General features: G+C 40.1%; 2 protein-coding genes across 2 annotated transcripts; both read right to left on the bottom strand.

Annotated features, from left to right (window-relative positions):
* Positions 1-7,192: 7,192 nt before the first annotated feature.
* LOC137955291 (microtubule-associated protein 70-2-like) lies at positions 7,193-11,312 on the bottom strand. The gene is made up of 11 exons (XM_068802163.1): positions 10,947-11,312; positions 9,929-10,014; positions 9,665-9,730; positions 9,410-9,580; positions 9,140-9,310; positions 8,884-9,039; positions 8,616-8,762; positions 8,450-8,521; positions 7,823-8,347; positions 7,545-7,732; positions 7,193-7,463 (listed from the first exon to the last, which is right to left on the bottom strand). The coding sequence occupies exons 1-11, from the start codon at positions 11,140-11,142 to the stop codon at positions 7,439-7,441; spliced, it is 1,803 nt and encodes a 600-aa protein (XP_068658264.1). The 5' UTR covers positions 11,143-11,312; the 3' UTR covers positions 7,193-7,438.
* A 555-nt stretch (positions 11,313-11,867) lies between these two features.
* LOC137955292 (peptidyl-prolyl cis-trans isomerase CYP22-like) lies at positions 11,868-15,499 on the bottom strand. The gene is made up of 8 exons (XM_068802164.1): positions 15,257-15,499; positions 14,326-14,349; positions 14,160-14,247; positions 13,765-13,857; positions 13,325-13,357; positions 13,043-13,099; positions 12,312-12,785; positions 11,868-12,193 (listed from the first exon to the last, which is right to left on the bottom strand). The coding sequence occupies exons 1-7, from the start codon at positions 15,418-15,420 to the stop codon at positions 12,675-12,677; spliced, it is 570 nt and encodes a 189-aa protein (XP_068658265.1). The 5' UTR covers positions 15,421-15,499; the 3' UTR covers positions 11,868-12,193; positions 12,312-12,674.
* Between the last annotated feature and the right edge of the window lie 622 nt (positions 15,500-16,121).

Below are 16,121 nucleotides of genomic sequence, written 5' to 3'. Positions count from 1 at the left end.
GCTCACTTCGGAGTTGCGAACGTTCAATTCAATTTTAGTTTCTTAAACCTCGAGAAGCGGCTGAGATCTCTGTAAGACGATTTTACTATGAGAAGCTCATAAGAAATGCTTAATGCTCCTGAAGTCAAAGATTAATTGGGACCGGCGAATAGAGTTAATTAAAACATAAAAAAACTAAGTAGCCGGTCAGGAGGTTTTGAATCAAATGAATCTAAAGATAATACCCATAGTTTAATTTTGGATTCTATAGTATATTGTAAATCATCCGAATGAAGCTAGCGAGATACATTGTGGGAGGCCGAATTTTTTCTTTTCGTTTCCGCTGGCTTCTCCCTCTCGGCCTCCCTCTCTTCTCCTGCACGATCTCTCCCAGCGTTACCTTCCACCTCCCGATGCCGAACATTATCTCCGTTGCATTACTTAGTTCATCTCCTGATGTCGTTTTATTTTTAGAACTTACTAGAATACCTGAAGATCCTTGGAAATTTAGTTGCTTGGATTCAATTTTAAAGCCGTTTTCATTTTTGTGTTGCATTACTTAGTTCATCTCCTGATGTCGTTTTATTTTTAGAACTTACTAGAATACCTGAAGATCCTTGGAAATTTAGTTGCTTGGATTCAATTTTAAAGCCGTTTTCATTTTTGTGAGAATGTGCCCAATGGGCGCATCAAAAGTTACTTATGGCAGGTATAACCTGTTGTTGTTTGGACTGGGTGGGTCCCAAGGTGGTTCGTGCGTTGTGGTAATTTCTGAAGTTGAATGGTGTCGATTCAATATTTCCTAGTGGGAGTAGAGAGCGCATTAATCCAGAATGACCATCTTTGATCTGCTGTTAATGCTGCGTGCTGGCTGCATCCGGCGGTAATTTGGACTTGTTCCACTGTAATTTGACCACTAAATGATAGTTCCGTTAAAAAACTGACGGCCCAAACGCCAACAGTGGGAAAATACTGTTTTCAAATATGAAATTGGATATTTGGAAAATACTCTTCTCACTCCTTTTAGAATATTCGTCATCATTCACATCCTCGTTTCTAAATTCTATTAATTTAAATTTTTTTAATTTTTTTTAAATGAGCTAAATATCTTTTTTCATTTAACGGCGGTGAATTAAAAAATACGCACAAAATGTAACATCCAATCCTGGCATCAACCGTTCGGACGGTCCCACTCACGCGCCCATCGGACTCCCCACAGAATCCGCTTAGCAGCCCTGGTCCTACCTGGCGGTGATCCAACGAATGGATACTGTAGCCAGTTTCTCGCCGCTTTTCTTCTCAAACGTAGCAGTTGCAGAGGCTGGTCGAAAGAATTGTTTTTTTTTTTGCTTCTGTCTGTCCGATCGTAGCGAGGACGGATGGACATTTGCCTGGTTCTTGGAATGCCAGATTCCGTACCGTTGGGAGAAATACGTAACCACCGTGCTCGTTAACCGTCTCTCTGCGATTCCCGCCATGTTCACGCTCTCGAAGCAGCTTTTTCAATTTCTACTTTCGCTCTTTCATACTGTAACAAGCGTCTCCTCTCTCCGTGTGGGTGGCGGAGGCTTGGGTTCCTTTGGATTCCCTGTGCTCCGCCCCGCCTCCTCAGAGTTGAGTGCGCCGGGCACTTGTTGAAGCCAAGACCTGCGGCGAAGTAGATAGGTAGTAATTGTATACTGTTATTTCTGTGTTTTTAATTCATCGATCAAGATCGGCCGCCATGGATTCTAACGTCCCGAAGTCTCAGTCGCCACCGGATCAGAACACCGGTGAGATTCAGCCGCTGATAGACCTGGATGACGAAATGGAACATCGCCACTTATGGGAAGTTCAAAACCCGGACTTGAGCGTTATACACTCGATGCCATCAGTAGAGCCATTCTCTCATGAGGGTAACGATCTCTTCATGTTGCTCGAGCAATCTAAGAAGCAACTGGCTTCTTCATCAACTCTACCGCGATCGAGGAGCGACAATGCGGCGGGTGTTGTTCAAAACCCGGTCCTGAGCGTACACTCGATGCCATCAGTAGAGCCATTCTCTCACGAGGGTAACGCCCTCTTCGGATTGCTCCAGCAATCTAACGAGCAACCGGGTTCTACATCAACTCTACCGCGATCGAGGAGCGACAATGCAGCGGGTTTTCAATGGCAACTACCGCCGCAGCCGCTGCTACCAACTGGTTACATAACTAGCACTAGCAACACAATGGCTACTTCAAGACTGCCGGCGCCGCTTACAACCGCCGGAAGAATTACCAGTGGCACCGCACCGGCCGTTAGAGCCCCATTGACAGCGCTGCCTCCTCCGTGGCCCACTGGAACTTCCGCCTCCTCCGTTTCTCCGCTCTTTCCGAATTACAGTGGTACAAGAAGATACACAGATTTCAGTGCAGGAAGTAGTTCTTCTTTCCCAAGAGACGATAAGGGGAAGACCGTAATGATAGAACGGTCCTCTCCTCATCCATCCAGGGTTCCATCTGTTCGTCAACTTGACTGGCATTTATTTGATCATAACGCACCGATAACTGGCGATGCAACACGCAGAAATCCCACTTCCGGTGATCATGGCAGACTGGTCCATTGGAGTGAAAGAGATGGTAGTAATCAGAACATAAGACAAAAAACAACCCATGGAGCAGCAGTTAACAACTCATGGTTATCCCCGAATCAAAGTAGCACTGGAATGGAGAGCAATTACGAATTCAGCAACGTGGGACATCAGGGATTTACAGATAACCAAGAAAGATTACAAAATCCACTACTGTACGATGGCGGAAATCAGAATTGGTCGACGGGGCTCCAGCGTTCTGACATTGGAAATGATCTTCTTCGAGATGGCAATACGGGCGAATTTCCAAGTGCTGGCCATGGAAATGTCGACCCTTTGCAACTGGGGCAGCCTCATCCTACAGATGCAACAACAAGAGACTCTTTCAATCTCCACTATGAGTTGCAACAAGGAGGTGCAGGAGGTTCAAACCCTGAGCAAGTCCCTGGCAACGACCCTTACTGTTTCTCTGGACATCCTGATGAATCCGTTAATCGAACAGAAGTAAACAATCACCAGACTATTGAAGAGCTAGGGCTTGGTTTTAACGATCCCTTGTTATACTCTATTCCCAGGCATCCAGGTTGTGATTCTTGCAATGTGCTGCGACAAGCTTCTCATTCTCATGGTACGTTTTCATGGATAGGCATTGAAAACTCACATAAGATGATTTGTTTTTCTTTTCTTTTTCCGCTTTCAGTTTCTACTAAATTACAAAAGAGATTGCTCTTCATTTTCTTGAATGATCTCTCCCTCTGATGGAGTATTAATACCCTCTTATGCTTATGCTTTTACTCTCTTCAACCCCTGGACATTAGTACTTTTAAAAGCATCAAAGCAAATTAGCAGAATTAATATTACTGATTTTCTTTACTTATTTGGGCTGCTTCTCTCTCAACCTTTGAATTATTTTTCACTTCATTAACCAAAGTTGATGAACTGAACTAGTAGTAGTAGATTACATTGATTGGCAAAGGTGGCTGGAGCTATATATATAGGGCCTTTTAGTGTATTGTGTAAGTGAAAGTGACCCCAAAAGCGTTAGTGCATTGTGTAAGTGGGGAGTGAAAGTAAATTACGCAAGTAATTCATTTTCACTTGTTCACGTGAAAAAACGAGTGAAAGTAAATTTACTCCATGAGATAAGTGAATTCATTTTCACTCGTCGTTTCATTGACACTCCATGCTTGGTTTCTCCATTCTTGTGGCTCTTGCTGTGCTCTTTTCTCTTACCTGCACTTGCTTCTGTTGTCCTCCACTTGCGCTCGTCGTCCATCAATTTGCTTGCCATCCATCTACCCTAAAGCGTTAGTGCATCGCAAGTAATTCATTTTCACTCGTTCAAGTGAAAAAACGAGTGAAAGAGAATTCACTTTCACTTGTCGTTTCATTGACACTCGATGCTCAATTTCTCTTTTTTTGTGGCTCTTGCTGTTCTCTTTTCTCTTATTTGCACTTGCTCTTTGTTGTCTTCCAATTGCGCTCTTTGTCCATCAATCTGCTTGCCATCCATCTACCCAAAAGCGTTAGTGCATTGTGTAAGTGGGGAGTGAAAGTAAATTATTCAAGTAATTCATTTTTACGCGTTCAAGTGAAAAAAACCAGTGAAAGTGAATTCACTCCATGAGATGAGTGTCACTCGTCATTTCATTGACACTCGATGCTCGGTTTCTCTTTTCTTGTGGCACTTGATGTTCTCTTTTCTCTTACTTGCACTTGCTCTCTATTGTCCTCCACTTGCGCTCGTTGTCTATCAATCTGCTCGCCAACCATCTACCCATTGTCGGTTGCCTCTCATTTTCTTGCTAACCCTCTCTCTAGTTCTCCTTTGTGTCCTCGTCCCTCCTCGACTTCTCTTTCTCTTTGCAATTGTCACTCTTCCTCTCTTCTTCAACTGACTTGTTTTCCCACCGTCCCTCTTTTTTCTGATTTCCCCAATCACCGTCCTTCTCGGTTTCTCTTGCCATCTCTTTCTCTCACCGCTCCTCTCTCATAACCTAACCATAATTTTATTATCTCAACCTTGCCGACTCTATTTCTAACCCTAATTTTATTATCTCAACCTTGCCGACTCTATTTCTAACCCTAATTTTATTATCTCAACCTTGCCGACTCTCTTTCTAACCCTAATTTTATTATCTCAACCTTGCCGACTCTCTTTCTAACCCTAATTTCTCTTATCTCATCCTTGTTTCCCCTAATCTTAAACCTCAACCCTAAATTTCTCTGGTAAACCTAAATTTCTCTCAATTTCTCTGGTAAACCTAAATTTCTCATAGCATGAAATTTTTGTGAGCATTTTTTTATATTTTATTCTTATATATAATTTATTTTATTTTATTTTTATTTTTATTAATTTATTTCAAGTTAAAATCTATCTTTTAGTTTACTAATAAAAAAGTTAAAGTAAAAATTATAAAAGTTAAATCTATCAAAATATTTTTCGCATTTTCTATTGTGCACACTGACACAAAAAAATATTTTACACTGTATTTTTCATTAGACATGTAACACAAAAAAGTAATTCACTTTTACTTTACATATACACACACTGATGTTATGAGTGTTGTACTTAACTATTCATTGTGTGTTCATGTTTAGGGGAAGAGACGAGAATCATTGAGGTTCACAGGACTCAGTCTGGTATCTTTCATATCGTTGGCTCTGTCAAGTACACTCCCTATGGAAATCCATCTGTCCTGGAATTTGTATTTGAGTAAGCATTCTCGGTTCCAAGAAGAAATTTTAGTTTTTCCTGCTGCTTTATGTTCATGTTTATTTGTAAAAAGTATTTCTACTGTTCAAGTTAGGGAGAGTTGCTTGCATGAGAATTCTGAACGTGGGTTTGTTTGTTTGCACTGTCTTCTTCCCCGGCGGACCAGTCACCACTTTCACTCTTTCCTAGTAGTGGAGAGCTTCCTGGATAGCTACTTAAGATCTCAGGAGGAAGCGAACGGGAATCTAGTGCAGGACGAAATTTCAAACTATTATACTGCTTTACGCATACAATGGTTGTTTGATGAACAGCAAACTGCTCCCCAGCCTGTTGAGCCGCCACTAGAACGTAAGTTTCACTGATTTTATTTACCAGTGTGGAGGGTTTTGTCCTAAAATTTTGTGAAGTTCTCACTCTCTGAATTTTGATTACAGAGGAGGCTCCTCCTGAAACTTCGCCGACATCAAGCGACAGCACCACTCCAACGGATACAGTAAGCGAGGGCACCATTCCCACAGTGCCGTTGCCAAGACTCAATATCTCAGAACAGGTCGGCTTTGTTTGGGTTTCCCTTTAGTTTGAAGTTGATGTTTCTTTGCTCTTGTTCACTCGTTCTTCTGGTTTTTGTGTGATCTGGGCGGCATTTGGTGGTGCAGAGAAGGAGAACTGGGCGTATGAAGTTGCAGGATATACAGCAGTTTATGCATTTTCCATTGGCAGAAGCTGCCACCAAGTTAGAAGTTTGCTCCACTGTGTTGAAGAAGATAAGTCGGAAGTTTGGAATCCGACGATGGCCTTACAGAAAGGTCGGTCTCTGTCTCTGTCTCTTTCCTCTCTCTCCCCACAGAAAGGTCTCTATCTCATTGTTATTTACTGTGGATGGAAGAAACAGATTAAAGCCATCGATCGGACTCTAAGTGGCCTGGAACGATCGCGAGATCCAAACGCCACCGAACCTGACGAGAGCATTGAAGCTGAGATTCGTAGGCTGAAGGAAATAAAAGAAAAGCTGCGTAACGGGAAGAATCCTAGATCACCTCCCCCGCCTAAAGAGTAATGCAGTTCATGAATGATTTGCAACTTTACGTATAATTTTCTGGGACGGATTTTTTATTGTTTCGTAATTTTTCGTGTGTTTCATATTTCTTTCCCATTTACGACTTATAGACCGAATGGAAGGAATAATGGATTTGTTGTGGTCCGATAATAACTTTTACTTAGAACTAAGTATACTTTCTGTCCAGGATAGTTTATTGCACCATGCTCAGCAGGAAATCCACTTCCACTAGTGACGACAGGAGGACCTGTTTCATGGGAAACTCATCCTTCCCAGTTTTCTCTAAATACGAGGATGAGCTTGCTTACTTCACCATGTAAGGCAGATAAATTTACTTCGTTTTTGTGATTTTTTTTTTCAAAACTACTGTTAAGGTAAATACAACTAAGATTAAAAATCAACCCATTGTGGGATAGGTCTATAGTAGAGAGAATTGCAAGGTAGATAAAGTTCTACTAAATACAACTAAGATTAAAATCAACCCCTTCGTGGGACAGGTCAATAGTAGATAGAATTGGAGGGTAAGAGTTGAAAAACCGACCGTGAAATGTAGTATAGGCGAAATTGTAAGCTAGGTATGAAAGGTGAAGATAGGTTGAAGAACCAATCCTGTCGTGGGGTGGGACAAGTACAGGGTTGGAGAAATGGCGAAATTGTAAGCTAGATATGAAAGGTGAAGATAGGTTGAAAAACCAAACCTGTCGTGGGGTGGGACAAGAACAGGGTTGGAGTATAGGCGAAATTGTAAGCTAGGTACGAAAGGTAGAGAGATATAGGTCGAAAAACCAAATACTGTCGTGGGGTGGGACAAGAACAGGGTTACATACTAGGAGGTGTTTCTTAAAAGAACCGAGCCAACAAAAGAACCTTATACGATATATTTTGTCGATATTGCAAGAATATAAGGAAACTTAACTATTATTACAAGAAATATACATACGTATAAGTTAGCGCTCTTTACAATCAGACTTGGCCGGTCCCTTCAACACGAAAAGCTTCCAGGCAGAAGGAAAAACAGCCGCCCACGAACAACCATCAACGAGTCAAATAGCAACCAGCAACTAAACCTTGGCATCACTGTGATTTTAGTCTTTTTGTGAGGGCTAGACGGTGGGGTGTCACATGTTATGGTCGGCTATGCATGCCGCGCGTTCCTGAAACTTTGGAAAAATCTTTTTCATCAAAATGTAAACAAGCAATGCAATTATACCGGGCTAACAACTTTTTGTACTGTGCGTTACCTCCCGGAAAGTGCATGGGAACCATTTACTGGGCCCTTGGAAGAAACAAAACGCCGTGGCCGCATCTCATGCTCTTTGCTAATACGCATAGCAGCCACTTCCTTTTCCATGGAAGCAACTTCTCTTCGCATCTTTTTACCCTCAACCTCCATAGCTTTATTCAGTGTCTCAACCTTCTTTGCTAACATCTGCTTCACGATCAAATGTTTACAAATCATAACAAATTTACTGACTTATTTGAAAGACAACAAAAACACAGATATCACAAGGAAAATTACCTCAACTGCATCATCCTTGTCCTTAAGGCTTTGATCCTTCTCATGGCAAGCTTTCCTCAGAGAGATTACCTCTTTCTGCAATAAATCATACAACAATCCGGAAATACAATCCCCATGGTTGCATCTCGGATTTTCACTAGGTTTACCATCTGAATCCATGGTGGTATTTGTCTCATTATTTTTTAACCCATCACTAGGAGTGTTTAGGGGACTGGGGGATCCTACTCCATTTGATCTACTTCTGTGAATCGATTTACTACCACCATCAAATGAATCTGACAAACTCTTAGCATGTCTTAGCACTGCATTATCACTGTTGGACACAGATCTAAATGGGGAGCTCAATCTTCTCTTTGACGAAACACCATTGGATGTTATTTTGGAAACATTCTCCACTCCACCAACAGACTGACGGCGCAAACGCCCGCTGCTTATACTTCTTCCTTCTGAACTAAAGCGACCATTAACAGATGGAGTTGCTCTTAAGCTTTCTTCAAGAACCTTGAGTCTTAACTGGTATTTTTCCTAAATACCAGATCATCCAAATGGGGAAAAATATTAGAGAAACTAGAACTTTAATCAACAACATGCATAAAACATGAAAGAGCCACACGAAGAATATCTCACTTTCAATTGGGCTTCTGATTTTGCAGTACGCTCAACCACTGCAAGTTTATCTCGTAAATGCTGCATTTCTCCCTACACAGTAAAAAACTACAGTAACAGCTTTGAAATAAGAGCAGCAGAGGAAGCAACAAACAAGTAAAACAGCATTAAGAGAACTATTGTTTGCCTGCAGAAATCTCCTGTCTTCAAGCCATTGCTTGACAGGCATAACTTTATCATTGGCATCTTTCCATTCATTAGCAACTACAACAGCAACCCGATTTGCACTAACTTTTGCACGAGCTAGTTCTCGATCAACAGTCCTCTTCTCTAACTAAGAAAAAAGATTAAGAGTTAGAAAAAGAAAGCTAAAGACAATCACAGGTTACAAAAAGTTAGTTTTTGTTTCATGTTAAAAATTTGCTAGAAAACTGTGGACAACGATTGAATAATACATTCATCTCCTGCACTTTCCGCTGGTAATCGCGCACTGCATTTGCAGCAGCACCCCCCGCCAGAACCGCTTCCTCAAGCTCACGCACAGTTTGCATCAACTTCTCAACCTCTGCCACTTTCTGTCGATTCATTTTGTCCAAGAATTTGTTCTCCTCCTGAGAATTTGCCATCAAACAGTTTATATACTGCCCAATGAGCATAGCCATCAAGATATTAAGAGTCACAAGTTTCTGAAAAAGTAGACACATGGTGTACCTGGCAGATATCTATCTGCTTCATTAGCTCCTGATTCTTGTTTTGCAGGTCATCAACCAAAGAAGCTTTTGCCAGAGCTATCTGAACTTGTCGCTCTGCTTCTAATAGGGCAGCTTCTTTTGATTTAGTTAAGCGGTCTAGAGCTCTGTTATCATCCTGTAACTTGGCTGCCTGAAAAAGTAGCCCATCAATTTGACAGCCATATCCGTCCAGAATAAATCCAAACATTACATTTTAAAGCTTCAAAAAGCACTAAACATGCAAATATACCTCCAACCGGGCCAGCTTGAGCTCTGCCTCTAAAGGTGCAATGATGGCCTCAATAGGAGGCATGTCATCATCCCTTTGTGCTGCATGAACTCTCCTAAGGGTTGCCTCTGCTGCAAATTGAGCAGCCAAAGCTGCTTTTTTCTCATCATTTATCTTCTTTATCTCAAGGTTCTAGAATAGAAAGAGCACAAAAGATTAATAATCTTGTGCAAGAGAAATAGCTTCATGAAGGAATGAAGGGGCACAGGTTCTTACTCTGTTCTCTAAAAGAACTTCAGTGGCCTTCAGCTTTTCATCAACTTTTTTCAGCTCAGCACTTAACTAGCAAGACATCAGAAATATGAAGACTTTGTAAGTTCCACGATAATTTACACAATGCCAGAGGGTTTGCCTTACTGAGAAAGCAGTAATATTCTGGTACAAAAGGGCTCAAATTTAAATACCTAAACCAAACAAATAATTAAAAAAATGAGATTCTTCCTTAACCTGAATATATTATTACAGATTTATATAACTTACCTCTTCAACAGCTTTTTCTTTGAGGCGTTCTGAAAACCTCAATGCCTTTATTTCTGCTTGTGCTTCTCCCAACTCTCTGTCCTTATCTACAAAGTAACATATAAACAATAATTTATATCAGAAATAACATCAAGAACCAGCAGTCACAGAGATTCACGTTAACCAAACTACAGGAATTGCATAAAGTAACCAGAGATCTTGACCATTTTAGAAACATAGAACGACAGGGACAGTTGACTTTCAGTATTTTTTTTAATGAAACCTCCTAAACGAGTAAGGCCCTTCTCTTTAGTTTCAAACTTTTAATAGGAAGAAAATTTAAGAACAAATCTTTGACGTCCATTATCCACCAATTTAAGTAGACTTTTGGATATTGAAATATTCTTTTTTCATACGATCATCGAAGCATTATAGGACTAAAATGAAGCAGTAATATCAGATCTCTACACCTGAAAGATAAGAAGAATTAATTTTACAATGCATAGAAAATAAAACAAAACATTGAGAGAGTAGAGAGGTCAATTATCTAATACTCTTCCATAAATTTATACTAAACATTCCCTTCAATCGTTCAATGTATAATATATTTTTTATTTAAAAAAAAAGAAGAGAAACGCAAAGACTCTTATGACGAAACACATACGCTATCGCTACAAATATTCGAGAGACTACACACAATTGTCCCATTTCCCAATAAAACGAAATATACAGAGCAAAGAGGGAAAAATAAAAATAGAAATCGGACAAGAGAAACGAGGTCGATAGACACGGACAAACTTAAAAAGATACTACCATAGCAATAATGCGAAGGCGATGAAAGCGACTTTTAGGCCGAAATACGACTAAGTTACAAAAGAAAAAGAGAAAAACAGGCCAAAAGAATCCAAATTCCTGGACACACCCGCATCCTCTCATTAGACAAGGAAACAGTAGAACCGGAAGCATTAGTAGAATCAAAACTGGAAAATAATTGAAAATAAGAAGGAATTAAACGAGCAGCGATACGACAATGTCTGACCTCGAACCTCATTTTCGAGTCGATTAAGCTCGACCTTGACAGGATCAGAGCCGTGCAAGAGATTAATAAGATCGTCGACTTCAGAACCGGCACGAGCGATCAATGAACCTTTCTTTCGTGATTTAAAGGACGACGACGGGGTTAGAACGGTCAGTCTGGCAGCCTCAGAAGACGCGGGGGTAGGAGCTTCGGCCATGTGATCCGACCAGTCGAGCTCTTCTTTCTAATCAACGCAGAAACATGAAAAAATTCAAAACCCTAAAAAGAATCACGAGAGGAGGAGAGAAATCAGAAATGGGAATGGAATTGCGAACTTTTCTGTTGCAGCGACGGAGAGTGCTGAAATTGAAGGAGGAAGCGAACCCAAGGACTTTATGGAAGCACACTAAAGGAGGTTTTAGGCGGGTTTAATTAGAAAGAGGATGCAGTTTTGAGAGGGAACGTCAGATATTAGTGAGGTTTATGATTAAAATTAAAAAACTATAGAAAGTGACGGCCACGTGATATCCTCTCACGTGGTCCGCACGCGTCATTTACCCCCGTGCGAAACATCCAGTGCCAGCCTACTCCAAATCTTAGTCTCCGACGGCCTCGGCTCAAGTGGGACCCACTTCGTGACACGTAACGCAACGACCGCGAGTTGTCCTAGTGGGAATCTTGACCGTTACCGGCGACTTCTACCGTTGTCCACTGGTTAAAGAAGCGATGGCAGTGTAGCTCACCTTTCGGAAAAGGTTTTCCAGAAGCTCGAAAACAACAAAGAGAACGGAAGGATTGGATCAAATGCTGGAAGGATTGAAATAACGAAGAGGATTCGGAATAAATTTCTTGCTGGAGTCACGGAGAACAACAGAACAGAAAGGACGCGGCAAGAGGAAGTCACTCAGAGCAGACTTCATGTTCACAGTGCCCTTGTCCTCCGATGAGTCTGCCTTTCCGACGTTAACCCAAGGCTTGTTTTCTGACAACCGATAAAGAGTAATAATCTCTGCGGTCTCTAACGGGGTTAGTTGTGATTGTGATTATCTAACTGTGGAACAGTGTTGCTGCTAATTGAACAGTTATTTTGATTATCCGACTTCAGAAAATGAGTTTTAACTGGTCGGTGGGTAGGAGGTGATGATCTCAAGAATGAGTTTGTGGGTCCGGTGGGACCATCCATTTGTTGCGGTGGGGCCATTCTGGGGCTAGTGCTGTACATTAGTGGTTGTGATGTCCAAAAATCTGCAGCATTGCTGGCACCAAACCTGCAAAGCCAAAGTGAGCCAATCCAATGATGAGAGTGCAAGGCAAGCATTAGTGCTCTTTTGGAGGCAGCACATGAGAGGGGACATTGAAGGAACAAAGGGGTTTTTTGATTCTTACCTCCTGACCATATTCTGTCATCCATGGTCACAAAGATATTCTTTGGTGGGAATGGCTATTATTATATGCTATGCTTTTCTTTGAAGAATCACAGCTTTTGTCCCCTTCAACTACGAGGTGGGATAAAACTCAGCATTGGACTACCACTACCACGCTCCAATGAAGATCAGTCAAGTCTAGTTCCATCGAGATTGCCGTATGCTCCAGCTGCTCAGATAGGAACGATACTTGATTGTAAAATTGACAACCGGTTATGTTCGGAGTACTCGGATGCAGACAAGCTTAATGAAGGCTGAAGGGTTGCTAGTTCATATTTAGGTCCATAGAAACTAGGACACCATTTACACATTCCAAATTGGGTGGTTATATTTCTCCGCATTCGGCAATTACACAAACAAGTTTTGGCCGATTGTTAGGTCCAGCAGCTACGTTTTCAATCTTTCGGACCACCAACAGGCCTTCACCAAGCACTCTCTGCAACGCAATTACATTATAAGAAAAAATGAACAAATTAAATACAAAAATAAAATAAAATGACAGACCACTTGAAATACCATAAATGTGTTAAGCCATCCATTTTTTTAATTTTCTGAATGGCGAGTGAAATCATTTTGACCTCAAATGGATGTCGGTGCCACAGTTCATCTGTCTGTTCCGAGCAAGTAGAACTGTTGAACACATCTTATCAACAGGATCAGTAAAATGATTTGATAACAATCTCAAAATCTTACCCCGAAGACAACATGCTTATTGTCAAGCCAGTCGCATTTAGAGCATGTGATGAAAAACTGCAATGTAATATGAACAAACTCTCAGATTTAGCTATGAAATAAGGAAGTTTTTCTTAAAAACATAGAGAAGGAGCTCAGAATTGTTCTTTTTTTTTAAAAAAAAAAGGATGTATATATTAACAAAATAACAAAGAATTGTTCTTTGAAAAACCCAAATGTTCAAAGTTGGTATAAGAACGCTTGAAACAGACATGGTTCAAGACATTCTCTGATGACATATACCTGACACCCGTTAGTGTTTGCTCCACTATTTGCCTACAAAGAAATCAACAAAGAAAAGATTAGATGACTTTCACTGGTCTTCAGTGGGACCAAATAACAATGATAGGTTTGATAAGCCAGTACCAAGATTTCTACTATTCATGTTTCACTTAGTCCTTCTCTTTGGATATATCAACAGACTAAGACGAGGTTGAATCTTCAATTGGTTTTTAACTCTTAAAACTAAATGCTCAGTTTAACACTCATCTTAAGTAGATATTATTAACCACTAACAATTAGCAGAACAAGCTATCATACTCTTCAGTACAGCTTTAAAAAGTACAAACTGCCTAACAGAACAGAACTCAATCTGCATAAGCTGAACAGGAAAGCAAGGAAACATTCAGTGCTTGGTCTTGGTGCTAAAATACCCACTCTGTCAAGCATGTTATCGTATATACCATTGACAACAAACCAGGACCAGTATGCTTTGCTACAAAGTTTTCATCCTCGAACTTGCTTCCATAGATGGAGACACATCCACTGCCATCACCCTGAAAATGAGGAATAATTACAAGAATAAACAATGTCAAACTTTATAACTGATTACCTCCTGTAGTGCTGGACAATTTTAGCTTGTTGTCACTTTAGAATGAAATATCATAAGTTGGAACAACAGAGTCTGAGACAGCACATCAACACTAAGAGAAAAAATTGAGACTCTCCTTCATTTGGCAAAAGTTAAGATAGTACACGTCAAATTCTACATATACTAAAAAAAAATCAAGGGGCACATTTTCAAAAAGAAGAAAAATAAAATAAAAATAAAAATAAAATATCATGGGGAGACAGCTACCTTAACAAAATCACCGGCTTGAACCATAAAATCCTTAATCACCCTATGAAACTGGCAACCTTTGTACCCAATTGGTATTCCAGCCTTCCTGTATCACAAATACAAAATCATCATTAAACTACACACAGATTGTGACATTCAAATTTGTTCTACTTGAACGACTCACCTGTATTCCCCAGTGCAGAATTGTCTGCAACACAATAGACAGACAATTAAGCGAAGATAATAAATGAATATTCTGCTTAAGAGAATACCATTTGAAAAGTATTATTCATAGCTAAACTGAACCTAAAGAACAAGCAATCCTTTAAAATAGAATGACATATAAAATAGTCCTTGAAGCAAAGAAAATGGGAAAACAGTTTCCATGACCATACTTCAGGAGGTTCTTGTAGTGAAAGTCAGTAGTTTAAATATAATATAGAGCTTGAAGATTGTCCAGTTGACAGCGAATCCCAACTGAACTTTCCCCTTGCACAACCATTTTCTTTAAGAGTTTAATCGGAACTTTGGAGTTTCCAACCAGTGTGATCCGGATGGAAAGGTTGGATTGAACTAAATTAGGGTATGAGACTAACTGGATTGGATCCATAAGAGCTGTATAAGACACTCTTTGCCATCCATCTTCAGCACAAGGTAGCTGATTACTCGGTCGAGACTACCTTGCTCACTAAATTGCATACGATGCACACAATAGTGCAATTACTGTTATGAACTTCTGAAGCCAATATTGGGCTCTTTCCACATAAGACTGTTAATACGTATAATTAAAAAATAAATCAAATCTAATACATCTTCATTCAAAAAAAAAAAAAAAAAATCAATTCAAGCAAAAACTTAGTTCCTTTACTTCAAAACCTCGCGACGTAAAAGCAAAATCAGTACTCGAGAATCTAACTGTACTCAAGAAACAAATTAGTATAAAATGTCATAGCTTTATCGGTGACCGATAAAACATTCGAAGTTCTGAAAGAAAACAAGAAACAAACACTTAAGATATTACTTCAAAATTTTCCTTTTTTCACAGCACCTATATTGTCTCTCCATTTTAAATATTTTTGGACTAGGTTTGCTGAACAAAACGAAAACGAAAATACCTAAAATTTTCAGCAGTTTTGGGCGCGATGTCAGCGAAGAGCTCCATTTTGATTCTTCCCGCGGGTATAGTTCCAATCGTCAAGTCGAAGAATACGACCGGATTTTTTGGATTCGGAGGTCTCTGATGCCATTCGACAAGTGTGTTACCTCCAGCAGAAGCCATCGACGGAGAAGTCACAGCGCCGAGAAGCCAGCGAATAGGACCTTCCCGGAAATCTGTAGTCTCCAGTAGCCTCCCACTAGGCCGCTCGGTGCCTGTGCGTCAAAGAGTGGAAACTTAATTTATGCCAAACGGAACTTTACAGATAATCCAGCAGGCCTGTGCTGGTCCAACAATCATGGGCTCATTCACTATAGTAGGCCTTCTTTTCTTTGCTTTCCACATTGTAAAATTCCTATTATTTTAATCTTGCATTATTGTTTGAATATTCCCAGAATATCACACAAAACTATACCTTTGCGATTGTATCAAAATAATTTGTAAAGTTACAGGGTTTCAGGCCAATCTATTCTTTATACACCAGCACATAGTATAAGATCTCGTTTAATAGCCTACATTGAAATGAATATTAGTTCCTATTAATTATTTATCAGACGACTAAAATAGTCGTTGATAGTTAAAATAACATTTCACAGGTTTGGCACCAAATGATTTTTTGCATTAGATCACGTCCCTCCGTATAACGGAGGACCAAACCCAACAGCAAGAATATTTTTATTGTCGTATTTCAAGTAATTAAGCCTTCTAAACAGTTGCAAAGTAAAAAAAAAGAAAGAAACTCATGAAGAGTCAATGATCCAACAACGAATCCATTGGTGTTTGTGTACGTGTTGTTCGCCAATATTAGACTCAGAATGCAATAA

The sequence above is a fragment of the Aristolochia californica genome, unplaced genomic scaffold (assembly GCF_029961685.1).
Source record: "Aristolochia californica isolate CCGP_79_NKW_82.1479 unplaced genomic scaffold, dmAriCali1.0.hap1 SCAF_2, whole genome shotgun sequence".
Classification (NCBI taxonomy): Eukaryota; Viridiplantae; Streptophyta; class Magnoliopsida; order Piperales; family Aristolochiaceae; genus Aristolochia; species Aristolochia californica.
The sequence above is the reverse complement of the archived record's forward strand: the minus strand, read 5'-3'. Positions and strand labels throughout refer to the sequence as shown.